The sequence below is a fragment of the Corvus brachyrhynchos genome, unplaced genomic scaffold (genome assembly GCF_000691975.1).
Source record: "Corvus brachyrhynchos isolate BGI_N302 unplaced genomic scaffold, ASM69197v1 scaffold61, whole genome shotgun sequence".
NCBI lineage: Eukaryota > Metazoa > Chordata > Aves > Passeriformes > Corvidae > Corvus > Corvus brachyrhynchos.
The window spans coordinates 1335574-1351334 of NW_008236478.1; the positions used below are offsets into that span (position 1 = coordinate 1335574).

The window sequence follows — 15761 nt, forward strand, 5'->3', positions numbered from 1 at the left end:
GGAATGTGAATGCAAGGACAGTGAGATGGCCAGTTGGTTCTTCTGAGCAGGAAGGTGCCATGTCCTATTCCCAGCACCAGGACCAGTTTGTGTTTCCATGCAGGGTATACCTCTACAAGAACTTTCCCAGCACACTCTTGAAACAAAGCCATAGAAATTGAAAAGCGGAATGAAAGAGCTTGGTTGTGGTCTTGTGGTACTCTTCTCATTTTCATGAGTATCTTTGTTTGTGGATTTCATATTCAGCAGAATTCTTGAAAGTGTGCTCTTGGTGTGGATTTTTTATAGTGGTTCTGGCCTAGGAGATTAATCTGATTTCTCTAACTCAGTGCTCTAAACCAGTATTGGATGCAGGAGATTCCTGCACTATCCATCTCCAAAAGAGATTAAAAGGAGAGTGATGCCCCCCATCTGAGCTAGTTATTAGGAATGGCTCAATACAGATGAACCGACAACATTTGGTTTGTTTGTTCATCTGCTGAGCCTGGGTTAATTAGGAGCCTGATGCATACAGGGGATGTGTTCTCACCAAAGTCCCTGACAAATATTCATTTCTAAAGGGGCTGCTGTGAAACAGGAGGCTGTGTCCTAATTGGGAACTCCTGCCCAGGACTGCCCTTTTTCACTCAGGAAGAAAATAGACCAAGAGAGAAAGAAAATGAAGTGAAGGTATCACTGCTTTATGGGCTACATCTGGGTGAAAGAGACCACAATGTATCTTCTCAATACCCTCTGGTATACCTACTTTTCATAAATCTTAAGTCTAAGGAGAAGTAGGAATCTGTTTGAGCCTTGAAAAATCTCTGCAGTTCATCTTGGTGTCCTTTTTGTTTCCATACGTGCTACCTGTGTCTCTTTCTGTGTCATCTCTTTTCTGTTTCTTCTATAAGCAGGGAAGAAGAGTCCTCTGTAAAAGGTGCAGAGTTTGGACTGGTCGCAGTAGGCACCAAAACTGCGGCAATACAGGGAAAGAAAGGAGCCCACAGAAAGGATGTGGGTGCCCTGAATCCATGCTGAGGAGTAGAGTATGGGGAGATGTGGGGCAGTTCTTTACCTGCCTCACTTCTCATTCTTGCTCTCCCGTGACCTGTACTGCCTGATGAAACCTAACAGAAGAAGGTGTCACAAACCATGGCATACTATTGAAGGACACTTGAGATCCCTGGGTGCTGAGCCCAGACAAGCAAGGTTTGTGTTCACTTCCTCAGGATCTCTTACTGTGTGGATGAACGAAGCAGGGCCAAGGAGAAGTAGGGAGGCTGGTGTCTTGAGGGGAGTCAAGAAGTGCTGGAAGTGCAGCCCTGCCCCTGTCCCCGGCAGCCCTTGGTAGCCAGCTCTATTCTGCCTGACACTGCTGATTCATGGGCTGCCATCAGCCTCTGGTGCAAAGGCACAAGCTGCCAGCATCTGCACGCAGCTAGTGCTGACAAACAGTCACCTCCCAGAACCCCTTTATTTCTAGACTGCTTAAGACAGTGGGGAGTGATGTAGCCAGGCATCCAACGTTTATTGTCACCCCAAAATAGGTTGTGGAATATATCTTGTACACGTTCGCCCACTCAGTGAAACTACTGTGGCCATAGCTGGAATTAGCTGCTCATGCCTAATGGAAAAAAAAGTCAGTGCTTAAATTGGCAGTTCTACAGCATGCCAGGGTGGGCTCAGTAGGGAAGGCCACTTGAATGGAGACACTGCCATGCATCCAAAGCAGCTGACGAGAAGCCACTGAGCTTGGGGATGTGCCCAACTAAGGTACGTGTGCAGTGGGGAATTTGTCGGGTGGATTCTCTGACTCTAGTTATCCCAGTGTAACTCCCTTTACGATACTTTCTCTGGGGAATTTTAATCTGCATCATTATCCTTATTAGCTTTTGCATGCGGGTGAGCCTGGAGGCTTTACACAGAGAGCAGCGGGCTGTCCCCGGCCCTCACTCCCTCATGCTGGCACTGGCAGAAGCAGCTTTGCATTGTCCTGACACATCCAGAATAACAAGGGATGCAGTGGTAACCGGACAAATGTAAAATCCAGAGGAAGCCATAGCATTTGGTAGCTGATTTCTGAACAGGTGTGAATGGTGATGTTTCTTATTCAGAGCCTGATAAAGAATTCAGCAGGCTTGGGGTTTGTTCAGTCTTTGGGAATGGTCAGAGGCATCTCTGTGGGAGAGCAGCAGAGCAGTGCACCAAGGCACAGGTGAGGAGGCTTTTGCAGTTAAAGCAGGAGCACGACAGTGCTTCCCTTTCATCTTATTGACTGAACCTGGAAAGTTCAGCCCAAGATTTACCTTTATCATGGAAAGTTTAAACCTAAAAAATTTAAACAGAGGTAAAAAAAATAAAAGGGCCGTTTAAAATTAGGTATAGTGTTCTGTGTATTATACTTCCTATGTTGTGGGGAAAGCTCTTCTGCTCTGGGGATCCTGTTTAGGCAAATACAATAAAATCTTGATTGGGCTGTGACCCGACTTGTCTGGCCCCAGCCTGCCATGGGCTGTGCCCTTGTGAGCAGTGGCTTCCTTCAGCCAGGACCAGATGACCCTTCCAACAGCTGTCATTGTAATATGCACCCTTATGCCTTCCCCCTGCTTTTTGGGACAGCCATGCTGCTATGGCACTGTGCTGGCTCCCAGTACAACAGGAAACTGTCCCTCCGGGAGCACTGCAGCCACTGGCCACCCAGATCCACCCACAAGGATGGGTCAGGGTCTTTCTTGCATCTTGAGCCTTGCACTCACCACTGTGGTCCTGCCCTTTGCAGCTGTGCTCGTGTTGAGGAGTTCCAGAGTCCGAGAGAGACAAGGCTGGGCTGCGAGCCTCTGCATCTGCCAGCAGGTTGAAATCCATGGGGCAGGGATGGGCAGTGGAGGAGGAAGAATCTGAAAAACAGTAGTCACAGGGAGATCAATCTGTGTGTGTGACCTCTCCTCACCACCTCCAGCAGGCACCCGCCTTGAGGAAAGGTCTAGGAAAAGCAAAGGATCCCTGTGGGTTCCTTGGACACCTTTGGGTTTCTTGGCTGGAAAACAGACATACTGGGCTTTCTGCTGAGCTTCCCTATAAATCAAAGATCATCTAGTGACACTTCTATTTGCAGCCTTCAGAGAAAGAGCCTCCAATTTATAGGTGACATTCAGACTGAAATAGCAACGCCGGGAGCATGCTGTGTAATGGAGATCTGAGGAAGTGGTTCTGGGCCAGCCAAGGGCTGTTAGCACCTTCCCCAGTCATCCCACCTCTCCCATCCTCCCTGCCCAGCTTCCCTCCTCTTCCTCCCTTGTTTCTCCACAAGCTGGCCAAGCCTAAGTAAAGCTGTCCAGAGAGCACTACATGCACACATCCCAAAAGAAAAGCATTCCTGTGCCTGGCAGTGATAGGAAGGCACATCTGCCTGCACAGCCACTGCTACAAGCAGAGACCCAGGCAGTGTAAGTGGACTCCTTTGGGGTACACAAGGACCTCTGAAACCTGAATTAACATGGGAATCACATTTCACACCCTTAGGTGCCTGGGAATGAGTGATCCTGGCTGCAGCAGGAGCTTGCTTCCAGCCTTAGATCATCCTGACTGAAGGCTCCCCATGTCCCCTCAAGAGACTGGCCTGTGCTGGTGAGCCATCTTCCCTGGCTGAAAGCTTCCCAACTGGGAAGCTGTCAGTGCTGATCCCCACGACTGCCGGAACCACTGTGACTCTTCTGCTACCTCTTTCCCCACCCACCCCTCTCTCCCAAGATCAATTATTTTCATCATTCACTTCCTTATGAACCCTGCATCCTCCACCTGTATTGCCTAAAGGAGATCAGCTGAGAGCACCACTTTGTTCTGGACCACATCTGATGCTCATGAAGAGGCAGGCATGAGGGAGTAAGTGTTCCAAGTCTGGTCACATCCCCTTGGAAAGGTGAGCTAGCCCTGTGTTAGCCCCTAATCTGAATTTTGGATCATAACCCAGAAAAACGCAGGATGTTTCACTGCCACCAGTACACAGTTTTTGAAGGCTGAATCACTTTGAGGGGACCACAGCAGCTTCTGAAACTTCAGCCACCCTCCGCTGATACCTCAACTTCCCAGATAGGGATCCTTTTCCTCTAAAACACAACAGCTGATGCATTGTGCCAGGATCTGGGACCCCTGGGTTTAGGGAGGTTTGGACCGGGTGTTTGGGACTTTCAGACTTTAGGTGGAGATCAGTTGTGAAAGCTGGATTCTGGGTGATGAAGGATTGCCCAGCCCCTCAAATCCACGTGTGTCAGGGAGGGAACATGCTGAAGACAGTCTGGACTGTGTTAGTTTTTAGACATGTAAACAAGAGATTAATCACTTAGCTGTTGCACCTCCTTTGGAGGTAGATGACAGTGACTAAGAATGTATTTTCAGAGCTGTCTGAAGTCTCCTTTAGTCAATTTGCACAAGGCTGCCACTAGGGCCCTTGGCAGGGCTGATTCCCATACCTGTAGTGTGCTTCCCAGGCTGTGGTGAGAGGGCAAGGAGCCATTTATAATGGTTATCTTGCTGGCTTTTCTGCAACAGATGTCACTCACAAAACCCCTGCAGTCTTCCTTGCTCTTTGCTTCGCTTGACCTCCATTCACCGCCTCTCCCAGGTACCGGTGGGGCAGTCTCAACACCAGCCTCAGTCAGTGCTCTCTGGAAGCAGCACCTAATGAAGCAGGACTCTATTCTGGTTTCCCAGACCTTTGCCTTGCTTTGGGCTTTTCCTCTCCTGTGGGAGAGAAGTGGCAGGACTCCGTCTTTGCCATGAGGCTGGTTTCCATTTCCACTTTGGTGCAAGCCTGACCTTTGATGTCTGCTGGCTGTGTTAAGCTCCTGGCAGCAGCCAGGCACAGCCCTGTTGCTTTTTGCTGTGTGTACATGCATGAAGTGATGTGACAGGGACTGTGTTTTCTTTAATACCTTTGCATGGAGTAGGGGAGTCCATCTGCTGCTGATATTGCCATGGCTTTTAGCATTACTCTCAGAATTATGCAGAAACGCGCAGTGAATTAATTCCATGGATTAAGTCTTGATTAAGATGTGTGTCACTTTGCTGTCTCAGAATTTATTAAGAGCCCTTCTTGAGTCTGCAGCAGATGGAATTTCTGCCCAATGTTTGTAGATGATAATTTCCCCTCTTCTACAGCCATTTGCATATGATTGCATCTGTCAAGCACAATTTCCTCTCTTCTAGGGCTCGACTCTGTACTGGACGATTTAAGGAGGAATTCAGATTCTTGCCTTGCTGTAACTCAAGGACAGTGTCCTCCTGTGCAGGGTCCTGTTTGCTCTTTTTTCCACATCTTGCATTGCTTTCATCTTTGCAAACTAGAGTGAAGATAGGAAAACCAGGGGGGAGTATCTTACACAGGTAAGGTTCCATAGGCATAAATGACAATACAAGATACAAGGCTCAGGAGAGCGTAGTCCTGGTATTGAAAATTTGTGCCCCATCCTGGGCTGCACCAGTGCAGTGGTTGCAAAGCTGATCCAAGCTGCTGGATACAACATAGCATGCTTACCCTGCCTCAGAGATACAGTGGGCACGTAGATTAAAACTGGCTATGAAGTGTGGCCAGTATTCGAGTTTAAACAGGGACTTGTGGCTGAGCACAAGTTTGCTTTGAGAACTGAATTTAAAAGCAGGAGGATTTCAGAGAGGAGATGTTTTATGTATATATGTAATTGCATAACCTATTGCATGTACCATATGTGGTGGCATCAAGGAATGCCTTCTCAGTTTGCTGTAAGCAGGTCATGGAGAAGCAAAAGCAAGGGGATAGAGGGATCTGCTCAGCGTGATTATAAAAGCAGGAAAAGTCTGCAATGGGGACAGCATGTGAGCTCTGTACCGATGTATTTACCCAAAGGCAATCGCATGCTACTGACACAAAAGGCTGTAAGGTAGTATTCTAGATTATACAGCCCTTTTGGATTTTAAAAAAGGAGCTTTTGTCCACATTGGCCAGGTCTTGCTGTAGGCAGAGACATTAAGAAAGTCAATGCTAAACCTTCATGGCATTTCTACTAAGTTGTTTGCCCGGTCTCAAGGAATTAGTGAAATTGGCACCTCAAAAACATTTTTAGATAAAATCAAATTTACCATCTTCATCTGATTCTTCATCTCACTTTCTTTTAACATAAAAGTATGGTTTCTTTAGGGACAGCTCCTGTACTAGCAACATGCAGCCAGGCTTGCTCAGGGGCTTCAGTTTTTTGCAAAACTAGCCATGACTCCTAGTCTGCTCCAGCAACTGTAACACTTTCCATGGATGTATGTGAGTGCTCCTGAGATAAAGGTTCCCAAACCTGTAACAAACACATCTCTTCTTCCAGTCACTGCTCATCTGTGTCGTCTCCTTGGTGCCCATGTGAACATGCTGCGGCCACCTGTGCAAGATCCTCCAGTCAAAAAGGGAGTTGCCGTTCCTGCTCCACGGGCATGGTGGAGGGCAGGGAAAGAACAGTCCTGGCTCTAGGCCTTTTCTCTTTTCAAATTCACCCCTTTCTATTTCTGTGTCAGTTCCTGACTGCCCAAGCCAGGGCCATTTGGGCAGTAGAAGGAGAACAGTGAGGAGGGCAATCTTGTTTACCTGAAAAGAGAAACAAGGGTCCCTGTGACCCATCTCCTGGTTCTCAGTAATATACTGTTCCATCACCTGGGAGCAAAGAGGCTTTTGCTTGGGTTTTTTTTTTTCTTTGAAGGGGTGAGAAGGAAACATAAAAGCTGACTTCAAGCCAAGTAAGGCTAATTATAGGGGTGGCTTTTGTGATGTGGGTCTTGCCTGTTGAGAGCTGCCTAGAGACTGACTAGTGTGTGCTGCTTGATTCTCTGCACTACCATTGGGGAGCAGGCTTCCTGCTGGACCTGCTTTGGCAGGTTGATCTGGAAGTGAAAAGCTGTCTCTTGCATTGTTTTGATGTTATTTGACTTCCCGTGGGCATGCAGGGGTGCTCTAGCAAGGACCTGATGCTTCAAGTTCCAAGGTAGCAGCACAATGACCACTGATGTCCCAAGGACAGGAGGGAAGCCTTAAGCCGGCCTCTCTCAAGCAGATCAGCACAGCCCTGTGCATGTGAGTTTGCTGCCTCCATCCAGGGCCATAGTAACTGAATCTTCTGCTTGGAATTGCTGATCTCCACAAAGAGTTCAGGGTTAACCCTCAGGCTGAAAGGTGCTCTGCAATCATTTGTGGGGAAGTGTGTTTTCTTTCTTTCATGCATCCCCTGAGGTGAATGTATGATGTTACACTAGATTCTTAGTGTCAGAGCTGTCTTCCTGCTCCATCAATTGCAGAAGTCAAACTACTGCTGATTGCTTCACTCCTCCCATGCTTGTGTTCCCTATATACTGGCTTACTTTTAGGAGAGACAAACATTTGGGACTCTGTTTAACTGTACATTTTCAGGAAGATGATCAGCCTCTGTGCTTTCATCCCTGTGGGAGGCTGAGCTAAGGTGGAACAGCCCCTGCCTGTCCCTCTGCCGCTTGTCAAAGAGGAAGTTATTGAGACTGTGCCTGTTCCCTCGCATAAGAGCATTTTGTTTTCTGGATCCATGTGTTTGTTCAGGGGATGGTGCCATCAGAGTGCCTGTGGGCTGGAATTACAAGTGCCACATCAGCCCAGCACATGAATTGCACAGCAACCAAGATTCTCTTTGCTGGCCAACACAAGTGCTGCCGGTGAGGGGCTCTTCCCCTGCTGCTAGAAAGCAAGAAGGATGGCATGCAAAATGAGTTAATATTTGTGTCCTCGAGACTATAGAAATACAACTATGGGGAGACCAAGGTCACCCACTGCTAAACATCTCAGTGTAGCTTTAAAGCTCTAATCTTAATGGAATTGCAGCAGGAACCAAGAGCAACCATTAATCACTGGAAGATAAACAGCAGCAGCCAACTGGTGACCCGGAGCACAGGGCCATTATGGGACAGGAGAGCAAGCTGCCTGCCTCCAAAAACATCAGGCTGTGCACAGCCTCAGGCTGCCTGAGCAGTGGTTTCGGGTGCACACTCAGAAGTGGATCATCAACCTCCAGCAAGGGCTGAGTCACAGGTTATAATAAACTTTATTTCTCGATTTAGTCCCTACAGCTGGGCACTAACCCCTGAGCTCCTGAGGGAGGCTTCGTAGCGGTGTGTGTTGCTTTGAAGCCGGGAACACGGTTTAGGGATTTTATTCCTCCCATCAGTAGAAATCGACAAAGCTCCCTGAGGCACTTAGTGGCTTTGTTGTCAGAGCAAGTTGTCTGGCACTGCCCCACACATGGATTGGGCTGCAGAGCACTGACAGCCGTGCATGGTGCCATGGAACTGCAGTAGCCCAAGCTATTGCTGCCAGGCTTCCTGGCCACAGCCGGCAGCAAGGATCTGAGAGCTGGCAGCTCTCTGACAAGGAGGTCCAGGTTGCTTCTCTTTTTGTGCATGGCTCTAAGGAGAAATTTCCAGTAATGTGAGGTGGGAAGAGGGAGAGGAGGTAAGATGCTGCTGCTGACTTGTCTTATGATGTAGGTAAAACTATTTGACTGTTCTGGAACTGTATCCTTCATTTCAGAAGTCATGTAAATGAGCATATCTGAACTGGTGAAGGTAATGAAGCAAGATTCCTTTAAGTGCTTTCAGATCCTCAGATAAGAGGTGCTAGGAAAATGCCCAACCACGCTGGACACTGCCTAATGCATTTCCTGGGGGCTGGAGGCAGCCTGCAAGATGAGATCAGGCCACTCGCTTCCTTCACTTTGACATGAACCTCCAGCTGCAGAAGAGGATGATGGCTGAAACCTCTGCTCTGGGTAGCAGAGGGTTAATAAACTGCCTGTATTCCGGAGGATTATCACAATGGAAGTGTCCCAAGGATTGACAGCTCCATACCCATGTCCACAGCAAAAAAAGCCCACAATGGAATGTGTCCTGTTCGCTTATTTGATGGGCTGCACGATGCCCCTGTGCTGTGGAAGCGCCCTGATGTCACCATGCCCCATACACAGTGCAACATTCCCCCCAACAGGTGTGTCTGCAGTCTCCCAGACTGGTGCAGACCCCACCAAACTGAAGCACAGAGGCAGGGTAATGTGCTTGGGCTTGGCTTAAAGCAAGTTCTTTGCAATAGTATCTTTGGACCTCAGTGCTGCCCTTAGCCTACCTAGATAGTTTCTAAAATGGCACACAAAATCTGGAAATGAATTGCTAATCCTAGCACAGAAGAAAAGTCCTGCCAGACTTCCTGCAAAGTTGGGATTTTTTCCCTCAACATTCATAGTTCTTGCATTCTTGTAAGCATTGTACTTCAGGTCTCACTGTGTCCAGCTGTGTTTTCAGTATCCCTTGGATGCTATGCCTCAGTGAGCTGTTTGGCACCTTGGATCTATCAAACAGGACTAGGATTTTCATTCTGACAGACCATGCAGTTATATTAATAAGGTTATGCTTTGTTATGGCTTATTTTGTTTGTTAGGCATCTGGAACAAAATAAATCAGCAAAAACTCAGTTTTGCCCAAACAACATTCGATCACACAAAGTTGCTGGCATGGTGCGGATCCACCATGCAGGAGTGCTGGGAGGGAGAGCACGGTCTGCAGTTATAGGAGAAGAAAAGTCCTTTAGGGAAATTAATCCCTTTGTTTCGGGGAAGGGAGAAAAAAGACTGATTTCAGTAAGAAGTTCTGCCTGGGAAAATCTTGCAACTAACAAAGGATCTGCTAAAGTGGAGTGCCAGCACTGGCCTGGCCAGAACATACTGACTCTGCTCATCCCCACCTGCCCTTGCCCACTCCTGCAGCCCCATCAGGCTCCAAAGCGACCCATGCCACTACTGAGGGATCTCCCTGCGTCTGCATGAGAGAAATAGCTGCACAACCACAGCGTACAAGGGATCGTGATCTCCTCTTGCAGAGCCAGGAGTGAGACGAGACAGTTGCAAGCCAGGATCTTGGGCAGGAATGAGAGGTGCAGGCAGCCTGTCTGCAGCTCAGGGCTGGACACGCGCTGCTCATGCAGCAGCAAAGGCCACCAGGGCCTGGCATCAGCAGATCGGTATGTGTTGCTGTATTTAGTTGGGCAATTGTATGAATTTGACTAATTATTCTGGCAGTCAAAGGAAACTGGCCTGATTCCTATGGGGGCTGTGCTTGCAGAAGCTGGGCAGGGTCATTTCTGTATCTCTATGGCTGTAAAGTTGGCTCATTTTAGGGAGGCCCAGATAGCTCTGTGACTCCAGCTGCTGTCAGGAGATTTGTATGCAGATGGAGAGCAGTGGATGAATCAGATGTTATCAAAGATGTAAATGATTCTCACAATTAGTAAACACACTCAAGAAAGCCCCTCATCAAGTGAGTGATGCAGGAGGTTGTAGCTCGAGAAGGATCCCCTGCCACCAGCATGTCACACTGCTATGGCTGTGTGACCTCCATGCACTGTAGAGCTGCCAGTGTCTGCCATCCATCACCACTTCTGGAAATCCTTTCTGGAGAACTTCGACTTGATCATAAGCATTTGTTCTATGACAGAACTCGGCAAAACCAGCAGCTAGAAAGAAGCTTTTCTGGAGGGGAGGGGTGGTACTAGATCATTATTTTAAAACAACCTGTCAGAGCCCAGTGGGTTGCAAAACTGCAAAGGAAAAAGGGGTAACTGCCACGAGTTCTGTGATGGCCCCACCAACCACCATGGCCAACGAATAGCTCTGTTGGTTAAGGAAACAAGAGCCCAGAAACTGCTGGCTTGCTCCGAGGGATGTGTTGTCTCAGTACAAACCCGCAGCGCCGGAGGGAGCCGATGTCTGCTGTATTTGGCTGTAAAGTTTCCCGATGATTTGTCCTTTTTTTTCCCCCCAAGTAATTTATATTTAAATTTTCTTAAAGCTCTCTGGCAGGAAGATCCTTGCAGGATGAAGACTGCCGTGAATAAAACAAGTGGATGATCTCAGCTCACAGTATCCCTCCCCTCTTCCTTGCGATACTGCAGCTGGTAGGGCTGGGGCAGGAGCGGGGTGGCTCCGGGAGGGATGCTGGAGCTTGCTCCCTCTCCACACTCCATCTTTATGGACCTTGCAACATGCCCTGAAGGTCAGCCTGTTTACCTAGACACTGTTTGAAGGGGCGAGGGAGGCAATTAGCAAACACTGCCGGGTCCGATCCCGCAGTGCTTCGCACGCGGCCTGTGCCGGCAGGATCGGGCCCGCGGAGCGCCCGGTTTTCCTGTCGTGCACCGGCCGCGGACGTTGTGAGTATCGGGGGCGAGGAGGAGGAGGGGCGGGTGGGCAAGCAGAGAGAGCTAGCAGCCCCTCACTCCCGGAGCCTGTCGCCCAGGGGCCCCACTCGAGGCCGTGGCAAAATGTCTTGCGTCCCTAAATCCACGGACACAACAGTCATTGCAAAAGCAAAACCAAGAGGTTTGACTTTGGGGATCCTGAAATGCAGTGTGCTGCCTAAGGACTGTGTACAAAGTCTGCCTCTTTTTTTTTTTCTTTCTCCTCCACCCCTCCTCCACCTCCCTCCCCCCTCCCCCGCCAAATCCTCAGTTTTTCCATCTGCTCGAGGCCGCATCCCATGCGGAGCCCCGGGAGGGAAGCAGTTTGGGTGGGTAGGAGAGGAAGCTGCAGAGCCCTAATTACTCAGCCAGTCTGGCCCTCGGGCGATCCCATCAAAGCGGCTCGGAGAGAAAAGGGATGGGGCAGAAGGATGTGAGCCATCTCACAACCCTGCTGCCTGGGTCGCACCACGTCCAGTCCAGGGGCCATCCTGCTCCGGGGATGGGGCTGTACAGCCAAAAACGCCTCTGCCCGCCCAGACCCTGTCACCCTGTGAGCAACCTCTCTTGCAGCTCCAGGGCCCGGGAACGGCTTGCTACTCGGGCATATCTGAGCTCAGGCACCGGGGCACCGTTATTAAAACCCACCCAACACAAAGTAAGCTGGAAAACCCTTTTAAATGGGACAAGGAAGTCCATATTTTTCATCACTTTGGTATTTCTCCCTGCTTAGGTATGGATCCATACGGAGACTGACCTTTATAGCTCCATTAATTTACCATAACAATCTAATTTTTAAAAATTATTCTGGTACATCCACTCCTCTAAAAAGTCTTATTTTATTTTGGAAGAAAACCTCCATGCATTTACTTTTAGAAAACAGCCTTGAAATAAATGCAAAAAATCATACCCCCCCCTCCCCCCCAAACCCAACTCCTAGAACTGGTAGTTGGGATACTGTAGCACCAAAAATAAAACTGATGGAACAGAAAGGGAATTTCATGTGGTTTTCATTGTCAAGTCTAAGCTCAGAAACAAACAGGAAATAAAAATGGCTAAAACAAAAGGGATTTCTTTTAAACTGTGTTCAAATCTAAGTGGGGAGCTGCTTTATGTGGGAGGGATTCTATGTTTATTTGCTTTTAAAAAAAAGGAGTAAATAAAAATGTCCACATGCAGACAGGTCAACTTGATTTACCATTAAATCCTCATGTTTCACAATGGTAATTTATAATCAACTTTTTAAAAGAAAATTACACTCGTATAAATGGCAGCATTGGAAAAGGGAGAAAAGGCAATGGGTGGTGGGAAGGCTGCTTCTGCTTTAAATGAGGTTGAGGGGAAGAAGGAATGGAGAGAGAGAGCTGAGAGAAAGAGAGGTAGAAGTAACTGCAAACCTCTAGTCATTTGTTTTATTCCATCTTTGTACTTTTTCAGTTTTTGCAGAGAGCTCGGCGGCTGCTGAGCCTTTCAGCCTGTGCCACACCATTGAAGCTCCCCAAGTAGCTATTTAATGTATTTATTTGAAAAGAACAGGCTGTAGGATCAGTGCTACATGAGTCAGTGTGGCATATGTGCTATATCCTCCCAACAGAAGTGTTTCTTAAGCTCTCAGATTTGGGATTGTGAACTCGTTTGCTAGGGGTTTACAAACAGGTATCTCAATCACAGAGCTCTGATGGTGATTTTTAGGGGTTAATTTAGTACATGCAGGACACAGCTCCCTCAAGCTGGGAATCTGCTGAGATCCCCAGTAACTACAGCCCCATTAATGCATCTCAGAACACTTTGAATAGTTGAAAAATCAGAAGGACAAAATTAGTATCAGTTTCTGCAAATCCAGCTCTGGTTTCCCTCCTCTTTTGCACTATTCAAAAGGGTGTAAATGTTTGTTTTCTGGGGGAACTATGGTTTAGGAGATAGCAAAGAGCATCAGATTGAGGGTCAAGGGACAGAGGCTGCATTTCTGACTCAGGTAATTCTGCCATAGCTCAGTTTCTCCTCTGCTCAAAAGGGATATTTCCCTTTTTGCTAAAGCATCGAGAGACCCATGTATGGAAAGGCTAGAAGGCTCCTGAGGAGAGAGATCATAAGGTTCACTTCTTCAGAAATGAGTGCTCCAAGGCTGAACCTATACCCTGCAGATCAGTAGGAAATTTCCTGTTCATGAGTAGAAGATTGGCTCTCTACCTGAATCTGCTTGGTAATGCTCTGACATTGATGGGAAGGGAAGAGAGTGACCTCACTTGCTGACTCCCCACCTCTTTTTAAAGCCTAATAACAGAAATGTCTCTCAGGTACTGCCCAGCTAGATCTCCCAGGTCTTTCCTGAAAAAAAAGGTCTAATATTTAATTTTTTTTCCAAAACCCTATTCAGAATAGAACAGAAACAGATCTATTGCTAGCCATCCAAAAGAAATTGCTCTGGCCAGGCTGTCATACCTGTCCTCCTCTGGGGTCAGAGGGAGATAAGGATTCAAGCAAATCCTTTCCCACAGAAGTGACCCCCTCCTTTGCCGAGTCTGGCCCTGGTCCCTTGTGCTGCCAAGCTTCCAGGATCAGCCCGTGGACTCCCTTAAATACCCCAAGGAAGCCCAGAGCTAATAACCAGCTTCATTCAATTCCCAGTCACATTATTATCCAATCTGCCAGAGGCATTAATATTCAGAGGTGAGGTGGGAGGAGGGCAGGGGTGCTGGTGAGGGGGAGCAGCACACAAAGAGGAGGAAGGGAAGTGTGGCGGACTGGCCTCAGAAATCTTTCTCCAGCCGTCCGAAACCCCAGCCTATTTCAGCTGGGTGTTGACAATAGAGGGTTTTTCCAACAGCCTCAGCACTAACTTCAATACCAGCTGGTAGAGACTGTTCTCCAGTCAACAGCAAATGCCCAGCCTTGGCACAGCCTAATGCCCTCGGCCCCAGTGGCCCACAGCAAGAGGGGGAGCTTTGCCCCCTCTGCCATCAGGCCCTAAGTAAATAGCAATCTCCCATTTTTAAACAACTAGATAAATAGCTGAGCCTGCTCAGAGATGCCACAGCCTCCTGTTTCTGACTCTCCTCCCTCCATGGCCCCACAGTCTCATCCTGTTGCTTTCCTGATGGAGGGCACACAGCTTGAAACCAGCAGTTCTCCCCATCTGGGACTTTGTTTCCAGACCCAGGTACCTCCCCTGTCCCCAAGGCCAGGGGACATGTGCCAGGTCACGAGACAGACCTCATGTCCCCTGCTCATCTCATCTTCCTTTTGGAGCCGTCTCCTAGATCAGGTTTCTGGCTTTTTCTTTTTGGCAGTCTCCAAAGTCAGCCTCACCTCTCAATCTCAATGTTTTGGGTAGCATCTGACAGAGATAAGATACCTTTTTTTTTTTGCCAGCTCTCCATAGGGTACATTAACCAATATCTTTGCAATCCAGTCACAATTTGCAGATCTATTAATTGCCTGAATTAAGCCCTTATAGAAATGTAATAGATATTAATTGAGGCTTGCAACAGTTTCTCTGAAAAAAAATTAATATTGGTTTTTAAACCACTGGCTTGGAGAGGCATATAGGTGGGCTTGCATGGGCAGAATCTGGGCTGCAGGTCAGGCAAACACAGGAACTACAGTAAGAGCAGGAAAACCACCGCCCTTGCCCAGACCCCTCTCCAGGCTGGCAGGGAAAGACATCTCTCTGTGAGGTTTCTTGTGAGGAGTACTGGGCATGGTGTGACAATTTGCTAATGAAAAATAATTAAAAAAAATTAAAATCAAACTCTGCTCCAGCAGATATTTGCAAAAACTGAAAGCAGCTACCATGATCTGACAGTCCCTCAGGAGCCAGCAGGCAGCCCTTTGTCCCTCACAGCAAGGCACCATCAAAGCCTGCACAAACACCCATCCGCTTCAGGTCACCAGCAGGCTGAGGGGCTTGGACGTGGGAGCCAGGGAAACCCTGATCCCATCGCCAAAAAGGCGGTCCTTTCCCTGTCTTTGGAAGATGGGACAGGAACAGAGGTGAGATTCTGAAAGACACCTTCCTGCGCAGTTCCTTTTAGCATCTCCCGAAATTGCAGATGGGGGAGAGCCATTTCATCGCTAGTATCCTGCCTTCCAGGCCACAGGCCGTGTGTGGAAGACCCACAAGTTTGTCTGGGGGACGCCAAATTCCTCTCTTTGCTTTCAGCACTGGACTCCACTTAGAAAGTGAACGGATCGTGGGCCCATCAGTCGGGAGGCTGCTTCCCTCCCAGGTGAAGGAACGGGGCAGAGATGAGGGATTCGTTTTGATTTCTGCACCGCCATCTCGAAGCATCAGCCGGGTGCGGCGGCCGGGGGCTCACCTCCAGGCTCTGCCGGGCGCCGGCGTCCTGAAGCAGCGTGTTCCTCTCTTTGCTTTCAGCACTGGACTCCACTTAGAAAGTGAACGGATCGTGGGCCCATCAGTCGGGAGGCTGCTTCCCTCCCAGGTGAAGGAACGGGGCAGAGATGAGGGATTCGTTTTGATTTCTGCACCGCCATCTCGAAGCATCAGCCGGGTGCGGCG

The 15761-nt window shown here is 48.5% G+C and overlaps 1 protein-coding gene across 1 annotated transcript in view; it reads right to left on the bottom strand.

The window, feature by feature from the left end:
- PITX3 (paired like homeodomain 3) overlaps positions 1-2908 on the bottom strand; it is a 7581-nt gene extending 4673 nt beyond the window's left edge. The window contains exon 1 of the mRNA XM_008643737.2: positions 2736-2908. Within this exon, the coding sequence (XP_008641959.1) occupies positions 2736-2844 (109 nt within the window). The 5' untranslated portion in view covers positions 2845-2908. The remainder of the gene's footprint in view (positions 1-2735) is intronic.
- Positions 2909-15761: the final 12853 nt, after the last annotated feature.